The following is a 13,211-nucleotide window of genomic DNA, read 5'->3' on the forward strand; positions in this document are numbered from 1 at the left end:
AAATCATAAAAGGCTTCACTGAGGGGCTAGCTTTAAAGCTGGGTACCAAAGGGTGGGAAAGGTTTGGACATTCAGAGGTTTCTAACAGAACATTCCAGATGGAAGAGCAAATACAGAAGGGTGAAAACTAGTACATCAAACATGTCATTATGTAAGAAGTTCTGCATTACTGAAAAAGCTCAAACCCCGATCAATACTCAGTAACTCATTTCAGAGAATAGATTTTTAAAGCCTATCCTTATACTCTTACCTGGATCCCTTGCTACAACACATTCTTGCATATAAATTAAGCCTAAAAATAAAAAAAAACTACATATATTTTTTCATATCTTCAACCCCCAAACATAAATAAGAAAAAAAGCCATCTGACATCATCTAGGGATCTTTTCAATAATCTCCACTAATGTAATACTGCTGGTAAGATAAAAGTGAGATCTTGCCAAGGATCAGGAAAGTATGATATGATAGTATTGTTTTCAAATATTTAAAACGGTGTCATTTAGACACAGTGTATGTAATTAATTCTGTCTTTTTCTAAAAGGCAGGGTAGGATCAGTGAGTAGAAAACCAGATAAAGGCAGGTTTGAATTCAGCTAGTGAATTTCTCATACGTTGTCTATCCATAGAACTGGTGGCCCTGTGAAAACAGGTGGCTTGACCTTTATTGGAAGTATTCACAGAGACCTGCTTAAAACTCTGTATCAGGATTGCTATAGAATGGATTTCACAATCTGGTGACAGTGAGTCTAGCTATGTTCTTAGGACCTCTCCAGCTGTAATATTCTGTATGAGTGTATGTTTAACCTACAGATAACACACAGAGCAAGGGACGCATGCAGAGTAATTTTTCTGAGTCATAGACTGTGCATCCTTTTCTGAAGTCAAGAGTCAGAGACCAGCATATTATTTTATGTGGGATTCAGTCCAAAAGTTTTACTTTATTAAGTCAAGAAAGCAGTCTAATTTTAACTATTTAATACAACTGTTTTGAGTTCTAACAGAAAAAGGTGTGTGTATTTTTTTTTAGAAAAGGAGAATTTTTTTTTTTTTAGAAAAAGAGAAAGAAGCGATTCAAGTATTTGCGATTAATGAATTATGTAAAACTACCTTAGCTTTGCCATTTTTGTTAGTGTTGTTGACTTAAATAAGATTGGAACATTCTTAACTGCAGGAGGATGTCAATCTAGTTCCTGACAGACATTTCATTTATTATTTTATATAAATATTTGTCAAATTATGCCATCTCATATTTACTTTTCATGTATCATGCATTTACACATTACACAACAGTGAAGTTTAAGTCCACAAGTAGTTTAAACCTTTGGGACAAATTAATCTATTTGCTTCAATATGTGTAATGTAGGTCAAATAGTTAAATTTTCTTAATCAGCTAGAGCGGTATGTAGAAGCAGGCATATAGGCTGTGAATCTAACTCCCGTCTTTGCTTTGCTTTCAGCTGCAGTATTGAAATATGAGAACAACGTTATGAATATCAGGCAATTCAACTGTTCGCCCCATCCATACTGGCTTCCAAATTTCATGGACGTTTTCACTTGGTCCCTGCCATTTGTTGGGGAAAAAGGTATGTTGTGTTATCCTGAGATGTTCTTAAGAAAATGGTATAGGAAGGGAGGAAAGGATATGTGATCCATTTTACTCAGAAAAAAAGCACATTTTGGCCTAACCAATAAACCTCCCAAGCTGTACCATGAGAGAAGTGATTTCAAAGTTTGTCATTATATATCCTATTAACAGGATACAATGAATCAATTAAGGGAAAACAAAAGAAATGCAGGAAATTAGGAGAATTTATACAATTGTATTAGAATAATCATCTAACTTTGAAAGATAAATATTGTTTTAGCTGAGTTCAAACTGTGATGGACACCATTTCCTTATCCTTTTGTACTATTATTCCAAAAAGCTATTTGATTTCACAAACTGCCTGTCAAATGAAAAAGATTAGGGTAGTTGGACCTTCCTCACGTCTCTGATATTAATAATAATCGTTGTACAACAGTGACATTTGGCTACACTACCATAAAAGGAAACAGAAACAACAAAAATAATGATTCGTTAAAAATATGATGAGGGCGGGCCACGGTGGCTCGGCAGGTAAGAGTGCTTGCCTGCCATGCCGGAGGACCAGGGTTCATTTCCCGGTGCCTGCCCATGTTAAAAAAAAAATATATATATATATATATATGATGAGCATTAGAATGTTACAAAGTATGGAACATTGACACAGATTTCCATTTAAAAAACAGAGCATTCCACAGATTGCTCCAATTTTTCAGAATTAGCCTTTTCTTTTTTTTACCTCCCACCTTTTCTTCCTCTCTTCTCTCTTCCTTCCTTCACTCTCTTCCTTACTTCCTTCTACTTTTGTTTAGTTTTCATGTTTTGCCCTAAACGTCAGCAAACATTTCAAGGGAAGGCCTTGTACCCACTAATCTTGAACATCTAGTTCAGGAAACCTAATAGTGATAGGCTGGGTCATTCCTCATGCATCATCTCACCACTGTAATAAAGATAAAGAGATACTGTGTGTTAAAGAAAAATGATCTATGGGGAGGTTTTAAAGAACAGCTGCGTATTATTTTGAAATCCTACAATATATGTATTGATTTCTTTTTCCTCTTAAATGCCCTAAAATGACTTAAGCAGGAGTTGTCAGTAAAGAAGCTTTCCCTTTGGGTACCAAAATAAGTCAATATTATTCTGTGCCCCCACTTTCTAGCACTGATCAGATCACAATACATGTTGTGTCTTCTGTTGGCTTTTCTGGAAATCAGAATGCATTTCCTTTGAATCCTGACAGCTGCTGAGCACCTTTTGAATGCCCTTTAGCTGGGTTGTTCCCATCAATTATTCAGATTTTGAATGTCTTTTATAAAAGAATGCATTAGTATATTGGTATGTTGGCATACATAATTCAGTTTTGATAATTAAACTGAAGCTCTAGATTAATGTTGGTTCCACCAATGTTTCACTCTTTGTCATGTATTTTCAATTCTAGAGGAACATTGATTTTAAAATGCCACACTATAAAAGATAGCCCTTGAAGAAGAAGAAAATAGTGAGCAAAGTTCTTTTTGCATTATAGTCCCAACTTACTTTCAAAAAATATTAAATATAATTAAACATAAATCTTAGTGTAAAATTAATTTAGTACTAATTCTCTGTGTGATCCTATTGTAATCTATTTAACTAAATCTCTGATTGGATTTAAACTTTAAGGTCCATTTTTAAAGCCGTTTTGAAAATCAAATTAACAATCTTTCTACCAATGCATTTCTTATTTTAATCAGTATTCTCAGAACTCTTTCAAATATAATAGTTCACTAATCAATGATTTTTATTAAACATAAAACCCTGTGCCTCTCGCTGTTTTCCATACTCTGAGATTAAAAAAAAAAGATGGCAAAGAAATCCAATATCCACTTCTTTTTCTTTTTTTTTTGTATTCTCTTTCAACTAGATGTAGCAGTAAAGTAAAAATAATTAAAAATGCTAAAACAATCATTTTCCTTCACAGATTTAGAGAACATTCATACCTATATGTTTAATTTGTCCATGTCTATTGACTTTATAGTTAGTAAATGCTACCATTGGATATCACTAATGTGAACTAATAATTTTATAAACAAAAAGTTTACACAATCATGAAGCCCGTTGTTTGTCTTTATGATTTGATTTTTACTGATGATACTTTGCAGGAGACTATATCCAAACTAGGCATTAACAATACTAGAGTACTGTTAAAGTTAAATGGAAAATCTGGACTTTTCTTCTTCTCTCTTTCCTTTCTTTAGTGACTGAGATGCTGGTAAATGTCCTCAACATCTGCTCAGATGATGAACTAGGATCAGAAGAAGATGGATTTGATGGTAAGAAGTTTGAACCTTTATGGCATCTCATTGCTAATACTAAGGATAAATTTCTAAGATTTGGATTATGTTTAAATCTTAACATCCTATTATGGTGATGAATGTACAACTATGTGATGATATTGTGAGCCATTGATTGTGTACTTTGGATGGATTGTTTGGTGTGTGAATATATCTCAAAGTTGAGTTTTTAAAAAATTACTATTACTGGGCGACTTTTAAAAGTACCCTTTAGTGGGGTTGTCCCTTTCAGTTATCAACTTTGATGCCTGTGTTAAGCATATGCATTGCATATTGATTTATTGGTATACATATCAATTACAATATTTGCTCTTATCTGTGGTAACAAATAGTGAATAAGCAATGAGGTTTTATTCTTTTGTATTTTATTTCCAGATAGTATTTGTTAACCTTAATACTATCCAGTTTCTCTCAAAAGTTACATTTTTTCTATAAGGGTCAAAGATCTGTGAAGTTAAAGATGGAAGGAAAACAATCACTTTGGTTCTTGTAAAAAAAGCACTCCAAAATGAATGGAAAATGAACAACAAAAATGTAGTTAGAGGAGGAATAAAAAGTAAGGACAAACTTCACTTTCAAAAATATTTATTAAATGCCTACTCTGTGCATGGCACTGAGGATTCCAAGATGAATTAAAGACCTATTCTTTGAAGAAATTATAGTCTATTAGGAAGACTGATGTGTAAACAGATGATATCAAGGAAATAAGATAAATTATCAAATTAAGTATGAAGTTGGCAGAGGAAAATAGATATTGTGGAGAGTTTAAAAACTTTAAAACTGCACTTAGGTAAAATGTTAAAAGAATATGTCCCTTTCTGATGGTAAGTATCTGAACAGCATGATTTAATGGTTACTTGGACTAAAAGCACATCACATCTCTAAATGCAAAATACCTAAAGTCACAGGCGAAAGTGAAATGAACATGTTCATATGCTGGTGTAGAGTCTATATATACTTAGGTAAATTTTAAGGTAAACAATTTATTCCTACCATCTCAGTTTTTCTCTTTTCTAGAACTTCTGTTTTCTTCATTACTTGTCTTCATATGCTATCTTTGACTCATATCTCACATTTCAAGACAATGTACAATCGGGGGAAGGAGTGAAAAGGAGAGATATTTTGGTGTAGGATAGAATAAATAGACCTATATATGTTTGAAATTATATATAAACTCATTCACCCAGCAAATTTGTATCGAGTACACACTATATACCAGACCATGTACTCAAAAATACCTTCTTGTATGTTATTCCTTGCATAATAAAACATTACCAAAACTAACTCAGTGTTTACTTCACTTGTAGTGAGCTCTCTTCACTCATTCGCAGTCACTGACATGAAAGGATATATTTGGTGATTTATTCTGCTTTAAAATAGTTCCAATCAGTGTGCTGCATTCATTAGCAATTGCATTTAGGCCACTTAATTCATGTTATAGAAGTGCCTGTCCTTTCAGGCACGTGTTAGATTTTTAAGCAGGCTGCTGAAATCTCACTGTACCACCCTTAAGTCTTAGGTGGGTCGTGAAGAGAAATATAAATTTTCCCTACCTGGCTACAGGAGAGAGATGGGTCAGAGAATTTAGCCTGCTCTTACCAGCTGGAACTGATAAGCCTATACTAATAACTTTCTCCAACTTTCTTCAATGATCCATTCTTATCACTGTATATATCATTAAGTTTTTCCCCTTTCTGAACACAGTTTCTTCTGCCTGAAGTCATTTCTGCTTGCTGTGTTTACAATAAAATTAGTGTTTTCAAATGTTTTGAGAGCAATTTATACACAGACTAATTAAAGTTTTATGTATGTTTTGTATAATTGAAATGTCTGTTATACATACATTATCATGTATATGCATTATATATTATTATAAATTTGGGGATGGGCAGAAAAGGGGTAAAGTTTTGCTGTGTAATTCTCGTGGAAGGTAAAGTCCATTTCCCTAGTTCTTCTCCAAAAGTGCATACTTTACTTAACAGGGTACCATGCGATTTTTTTTCCTGCCTTTTTTTTTTTCTCCTCTTTAAAGTTGATTTGTTTGTTTCCCTTAGTCAAACTAAAGAGAAGCACATTCACACCCAGGCTTTATTTCTTTTGTGTACGGGTGTCTGAGTTGGAAAGGAGGGAGGAAAACTCCCCCTGCCTAGCTGGGTCTCCTAATGTGATAGCTGTGCAGGCCTTGATTTCTACAGGGAACCCCAGACTTAAATTTCACAGAAGAGCTGAGAGGAACTGGAGAAGAGAAGTTAAAGCCAACAAAGAAAGGCACCATATACCTCTAAAAATAAATTTGGATCCAGATATAGAAGAGGCTCGTTCTTTGGGTTGGTGGGGGGGACTAGATTCTGTTTTTACTCTTTTTGAACAGTTTCTTTGTTAGATAGGATGATACTGTAAGAACCCTTGATGCCTCTCCATTCAGTTTGAAAATTGTGGGGCATAATATAAAATCTGTAGGGAAACTGCAGGCTGTTTTAGTCCTTGTATAATGTTGGTCTGCCATCAGTTAAATAGGTGAACATTTAAGGGAATATCCAGTGAAAACATGAAGGATTTCAGGGACCTGAGTCCCTAAAAACCAACACTAATAGATGCTGTCCTCTTGCTTCTTAGCTGCGACCTGTAAATGTGCTCTTTTAGTTCAAACTCATAGATTTTCCCTTTATGGAAAGCAAACAAAACAGAAGCAGAAGTATGAACTCAAAGCATGTTTACCTTGGAATGTGATGCATTTTGGAACCAACAATCAGGAATCCCCTTTAATGCTTTATTTTATATGATACAAAAAAGTATAGATACCTTCAAAGATTCTCAAAGAAAAACTTGTAAAACTTCCAAGAACACTTTGACTCTCTGGGGGATGACAGTTTTTTGAGAACACGTATTGGAGTGCGTTTTCTCTGTAGCACTGTTTTCAACCTTAGAATAAAGTTTCCAGTTTGCTCACCCTGTGATTCCTGAACGCAACCTCCAGAGACTTTCTTTCTCCTTTTGGAGCGCTGGCTTGCTGCTCCTGCCTGCTGAGGCTCTTGCGCTTCTTGGCTGCACAGGTGAAAGCAGGAGTCAGAAGACATCAAAGGACTTAATTAGAAGACTTCCTTAAGCTGCTTATTCTTTCTGGGGACTCTTTTGATGACTTACATCAAGTCCTTCTCAATATTTTGTTCTGCAAATCCAGTGTCAACAGAAAAGTCAAAGGCAATCACAGAATCATTACAACCCATGATTGTCTTTTTATCTTGTCAAGTAAACTTTTTAGCTCCTATAGGGTGTTAGGCAAATAGGGGTTTCCCTTGCTTCCTTGAGGAATGAAAAGCAGGGATTAATTTCATTTCCCTCCCTTCAGGTTCCATCAGCCCCCTTTATCATTTAATGGTGATGATGATGATGATCAACACACTGAGTCCTTTAATGTTAGGCATCATTCTAGGTCGTTTATGTATATTAACTTATTTAATTTACCATTTTGCCAGCAAACATTTGTAATAATAATTGTTAACTTGTATTATTTTAAGTATATATGTCCTACACACACGTGTGTAACAACTTTTTGTTATAGTGCTATTATTATCCCTGTTTTTTCATCTGAGGCCATGGAGACTCTGTGAGAGTAAGGTCCAGGGTCACACAGCGAGTGAAGTAAGGAGCCTGGATTCAACCTAACGTTGGTCTGCCTGGTTCTAAGGCTCTTGACCTTTCTACACCCTGTGATTACAGTACTTGAAACCTTTTTCTTTGAAACAGTGTAGCGTCTTTCTCTCTCCCTCTGTAACAAAACAACAATAGTAACCAAACAAATAATATTCTTTTAGTTTGCTTCGTTAAATATTCTGTAAAATAAATAGAGTTGGCACAATTATTTGGCCATGAAAGTCAAAGCAAACAAAACTGTTTCATTCTGCTCCTTTAACCTTAAGTCAACACTGAGAAATTATGTGTTTCAACATGTTAAAAATTTAGGTATACCTGAGCTGACAAAAAAGTCTTCCAGCTCACTCAGGCTCCTGGATTCAAACCATGTAATGAATCTCTCCTGGTTAGCTTCTGCCTTACAAATATAGGAATTTGATAGCCTTTCTAGAAAAATGTTGCTGTTTTAAATTGTGGTTCTTTGATGTTGAAAATATACAAAACTTCTGTTATCTTATAAAGTTTAAAAGTAGTTTAATGCCAATAGATGTCTTTTGAGGATCTAATTTATATGTATTGGGGTCTTTGTTTCCTGTTTCCACTTCTGATTTTGCATGATAAAAACTTAGTCTGGTTTCAATTTAGGGTTGTTACTCATCAGAATGTTTCAGAGAAGGAAGAAATCTGAGTAAATATATCTCATTTGGTGTTTAATCCTCATTAAAGAAGAAGGCTCATTGCAGACCAAGGATTAGTAAATTATTCCAAAGGTGGAGAGTGGCGATGGGATGGGGGTGGGGGACTGATAAAAATCAAGCAAACTGCATCGCAGAGCTTTCTTTATTGTTCAGTATCATAAGTATGGAATAGCAGAAAGTATTAGAAACGTAATGACAGTCATTTTCATGAGTTAGGAATATTTATTTATTTGGTACCTTCTTTTAGGTCCTAAAGTCATAGACTCTGAGATCACTTTTTCTCATATAAATTATGTTTGAGACTATGATACGTGATCAATCTGGCTAAAAGAAAGAGTTGTGGAGGTGAAACTGAACTCTTGTAGAATAAAAAAGAAAGAAAAAATAATAAAACGAATACATTTCAAGCCAAACATAGTATCAGGCTGCACTGGAAAGACTTAATATTAAATTAGAATTTATGTCTCTGCTTTCAACTAAAGAGCAAACCACACGGTATAGTTCTCCGTCTTTATTCACATTCTCGCTTTATCCTAATGTTAACCACAGACAGTCACTGAGTGTGGGATCGGAACAGTTTTTTGCATGCTTCTGTGAAAGCGTCTAAATTGTATACAGGAAAATTATTCCCCATGATCTGTTTTGAATTATTAGATAATTCGTCATATCTTATATCATAGGTTTCAGCATGTCTCCCTACTGCCTTTTTTGTAGCTTTGAAAAAGTCATTCAGAACTTTTCAAAATGCAAAGGTGGGAATTAATAGTACAAAGTAGCATTTTATTGGTCCTTGAGGAACACCTCCATAAAGGTTCGATCATATCATTTTCTACCAATACTGCATTTATTTGCCATGATGAATTTTTGACAAGACCTATCCCTATCAAAAAGCATTTGACTCTAATAACTCTTTTGCAGAAATGCTTTGGGACCCTAAACATGAGGAATTTCCCCCCAAATCAAGTGTTTTCACCAACAAATCCACTCTTTTAAATGTGATTAGTTATCACAAATATCCAAGTGGGGCGATTAAGCTTGAAAAGTCATCTTAGGAAGTCTCCTCTGCCTGATCCATTTACCAACACATAAGAGGTAGTAATTGTTATTTCCAAGCAATTCATTTTAGCATCCTGAGTTTCAGGTATCATAAGGGTGAAGTATTTGGATCTGAACAAGGATTGTGGAAAGAATAAAAAAGAGAGCTCTTGGAAAGAGATCTCAAAGTACTTAAAACTGGGGCGGGCCGCGGTGGCTCAGCGGGCAAAGTGCTTGCCTGCCATGCCGGAGGACCTCGGTTCGATTCCCGGCCCCAGCCCATGTAAAAAACAAACAAGCAAACAAAATACAATAAAACAAGAAAATGTTTAAAGATGTTTCCCTTTCTTCCTTCCTTCTTTCCTTCCCTTCCTCTCTCTTTAAAAAAAAAAAAAAAAAGTACTTAAAACTGGAGAATCAGCAGTACTCAAAGACTTAAATAAGGGGACAAAAGAAAGGAAAGCTTACTTTACTGTCCAAACCTAGATGCCTAGGAGAATAAAGGGAAAGCTCAGCAGGTTAAGGAGAAAGAGGAGTTCGGTTTCAGACATAAGTCTGAGTAAAAGTGACACATAAATGCAGAAATGTCCAGGCAGGAGTTGGAAATGAAGCCTTGGAAATTGGAAAAGAAATCTGGATGGTGGAGGCTTGAAATTAAGTCATAACTGAATCTATTAAATGTGAATGAGGCCTCCAAAGTTGCTGAGGCGGGAGGAAATATCAGAAGGTTGAGGACTGAACCGTGAATTAACCCTTCTTGGAGAAGCTAGAGAAGAAAGACAAGCAATTGAAGGAGACAGAAGGAGTGATCATGGAGACCAGGATCATGAAACAGTTCAGGCAGCAGCTTCTTGAAAATATTTGCACAAAGTACAGAAAAATTAATAATGAAATATAAGTCTGGCCAGAAAATGAATTATTACGAGTGTGACTTAGGTTATCAGACATCAGATTATTAAAACTAGATGAATAACAAAATTTATTTTAGTTTTATAATGGCACAAAAGAAAATTGAAATTATTGAAACAAGCAAAAAAAGTAAAATAGCATTCAGAGTAACTTAATTTTAATATCATATTATATTTTTATTTTATATGACAATTTCATTTCATGTGAAAATATTTATTCACAGTATAACTTTTTTGTGTGCATTCAATGGTAAAGAAAACATGTATTGCTTGCCTTCATTAAACTAGAGTCTAGTAGAACAAGAATTAAACCATTTTAGTCAAACAGGATTTAGAGGGTAGGGGAAGGAGCCTGAATTGAGATAAAGTATTTGATAACTGAGGGAGGATCATAGAGGGCCTCTTGCTTTTTCTCCTCTACTTATGCCAAGGCAGAGAAATATACTTTTATATATTCCCTTGTTTCAGAAAATATCCATCTAGTTTTTCCAGAAAATTACATGCAAGGATAGAAGTCAGTTTACCTGTTTTAAGTTCTCTTAAATTTTTATAGTAACTGAATTTTTATTATGTAAGTGGGGAAGAGGAAAAGAAGACATACATAAAAAGATTACATTTATAATTTCTCTTAGACTTTTGTTAATTATCTTTTCAGTGTTTTACTTCTCAATTAATATTATTTCTCTGTGTAGTTGGGAAGGTAAATAATTTTTGTTACTATACATTTATCCTGTGAACTTTGTTCCTTTTACAGTACAAGCAACTTCTTTTTCTATTGCACTTAAACCCTAAGACAGAAACAAATTGTTGTACCAGTATATCATTAAAACTGAAGCATTTCTAAAATATACATATGCATTTACTGGGTTAGTAGTATATGAATTCCCATCATCTTTAAGGCTATGGACATTTTGGATCCTTTACTTTTAACCAAAAAGGATACTTTTTCAAGCAAAAAGTATCCTTTTTGCTATTATATTTTAAGTAGCATCAAATTTGGCCTATCATATTTGGTTACAATAATTAAATTCCTTTGAGTTACTAATTAAAATGGTACAGTAATAGACATCAAAAATATCACTCTCTCCATATTGTACCATCATGATTTTTTACAAATGTGTTTTTTTATTACCCGGCATAATTTTCTTATTACATGGTAGCTTCAAACTTGCAGAACAAAGAAATGTTAAAAAAAAAATAACCATATCCCTATGATAGCTAATTGGTTGAATGATGTCTGCTACTGGTTGGACACTTATGCTCAGAGTAAGATAATACTTTAGAAGATATTCTAGACTTTATACTCCAGCCTTATATTTCCAGATCTACCTATAAGGTATTACATATTTACAGTTTCAAATAATTGATTTTGTAGCACTTAAAATTCCTTCAATTAATATTAGCCAAACTATACTAAACATTAGGTATTGCATATCAATTACATATATATAAAATGTAGTTGAGAAGGAAAAGGGAAAAAAAGCATGTGCTCTATAAATCTTGATTCTTTATTTGAAAGGCATTGTAGTGGAGAGATCGCTTTCATTGATGAAGGCAATAACTTTATATATTATGTCTCTATATTTTAAAAAGTCGCTTTTCACAAAAGCGTTGAGGTAATTGGCATGTGAAGGGAAGCATTTCAAAGAGAGAACTATAGGGATAAAGTTAGCTTGCTAAAAATTAGATATATATGTTTCACTCTTGTTTTTCTGAAAAAGCTTTAATGATTCTCTTCATAGTGAGGTATTTTATAGATTCAAGTTTTCAACTGTAAGAAAAGATAATGTTTGTATGAATATAATTAATAACTGAATGAACAACTGCAGACATTTTTTGTTGTGAGTCCAAAGTTTGTAAGATACCCTTTTTAGAACAATTGTTTAATCTGCGATGGAAGGGTTAAAGGACATATGAAAAAGTTTAATACTCAGAAAATTTTAATTTTTGAAGCATTTTCCTATGAGATGGTCTATTTTCACTCTTAGAAAAATAAATTTAGCTCATCTTTACTCTTAGCTTATGGGAAGCTATAAAACTTTTCTCCTGGTTTTTCTCAAAACTTTGTAGAAATAGAAATCTTGGTTCTCCTATTTGTGAGTCCATCATTTTGGGATGGCCCATTTTTTCCTGAAGCAAAGCCAGCAGCTGAGCACCCATAAGGCTTCACCTCTGCTTTCGTTCTTGGCCTTAGTACATTTGCCATTTTCTAGGGCCCAGCCTTTAACCTGTTGGAACAAAACCCTAATGAGGCCCCATTACAGGGCAGTTTTATATTAACTAAGATCACATAGTCTTATACTTTGCGAAGGGAAATGTAGCTGTTACAAGAATATTCATATCTGCACAACCATTTTCTTAATAATAGCAAACGTTTTTGAGTCCTTACCACAGAACATATCTCTGTGCTAAGTTTTTAGCCTGGAGTAGTAATACAGTACCTGACACATATATTTGTTGAATATTATTTGAGTGAATGAACATATTACTTTTTTAATTCTCCTGTCTACTTATGAAGCAGCTCTGTCAGCCTGTTAGGAACCCTAGCTCTGGATCACCACTTTCCAGCTGATAACTAACTTTAGGTACCTAAATTAAAGTTTCTGTTCTTTATGTTCATCCTCTGTAAAATGGAGACTAATATTACCGTCCTCGTGTAGTTGCTGTGAGGAGTACATGAAATCATGCAAATAAAGCATTTAGAACAGTATATGTTACACTGAGCAGATCCCTCATTTTACAGACAGGGAAAGTGACGCTTGAAAGAGATTTAGTAACTTGCCCAAGGTTATGCGGCTAGAAAATGGGGGAGCTGGAATTAATACCCAAGTTTTTACTCCAGAATTCAAGTTCTCCATCTCTATGCTGCTCTGCCTCGCATATGCCAATTTATTCATATGTCTTAAAAGAGATGGATGAGCCTAGTATGTGTGGTCTGAAGCCTCACAGTAGAGCCAGAACACTTGAAGGCCATTGGGCCCTAGATATTTCACGTTTGCCTCTGCTGCTCTCCTTTATTCTGCTC

The 13,211-nt window shown here is 34.4% G+C and overlaps 1 protein-coding gene across 7 annotated transcripts in view; it reads left to right on the forward strand.

Moving 5' to 3' along the window:
- Window positions 1–13,211, forward strand: part of PPP3CA (protein phosphatase 3 catalytic subunit alpha) — a 350,999-nt gene that overhangs the window by 309,904 nt on the left and 27,884 nt on the right. For all 7 annotated transcript variants that reach the window (XM_077142684.1, XM_077142685.1, XM_077142686.1 and 4 more), the window contains 2 exons: window positions 1,458–1,583; window positions 3,817–3,891. In XM_077142684.1, the coding sequence (XP_076998799.1) occupies window positions 1,458–1,583; window positions 3,817–3,891 (201 nt within the window). The remainder of the gene's footprint in view (window positions 1–1,457; window positions 1,584–3,816; window positions 3,892–13,211) is intronic.

This window comes from Tamandua tetradactyla, chromosome 24 (genome assembly GCF_023851605.1).
Source record: "Tamandua tetradactyla isolate mTamTet1 chromosome 24, mTamTet1.pri, whole genome shotgun sequence".
Taxonomy (NCBI): Eukaryota; Metazoa; Chordata; class Mammalia; order Pilosa; family Myrmecophagidae; genus Tamandua; species Tamandua tetradactyla.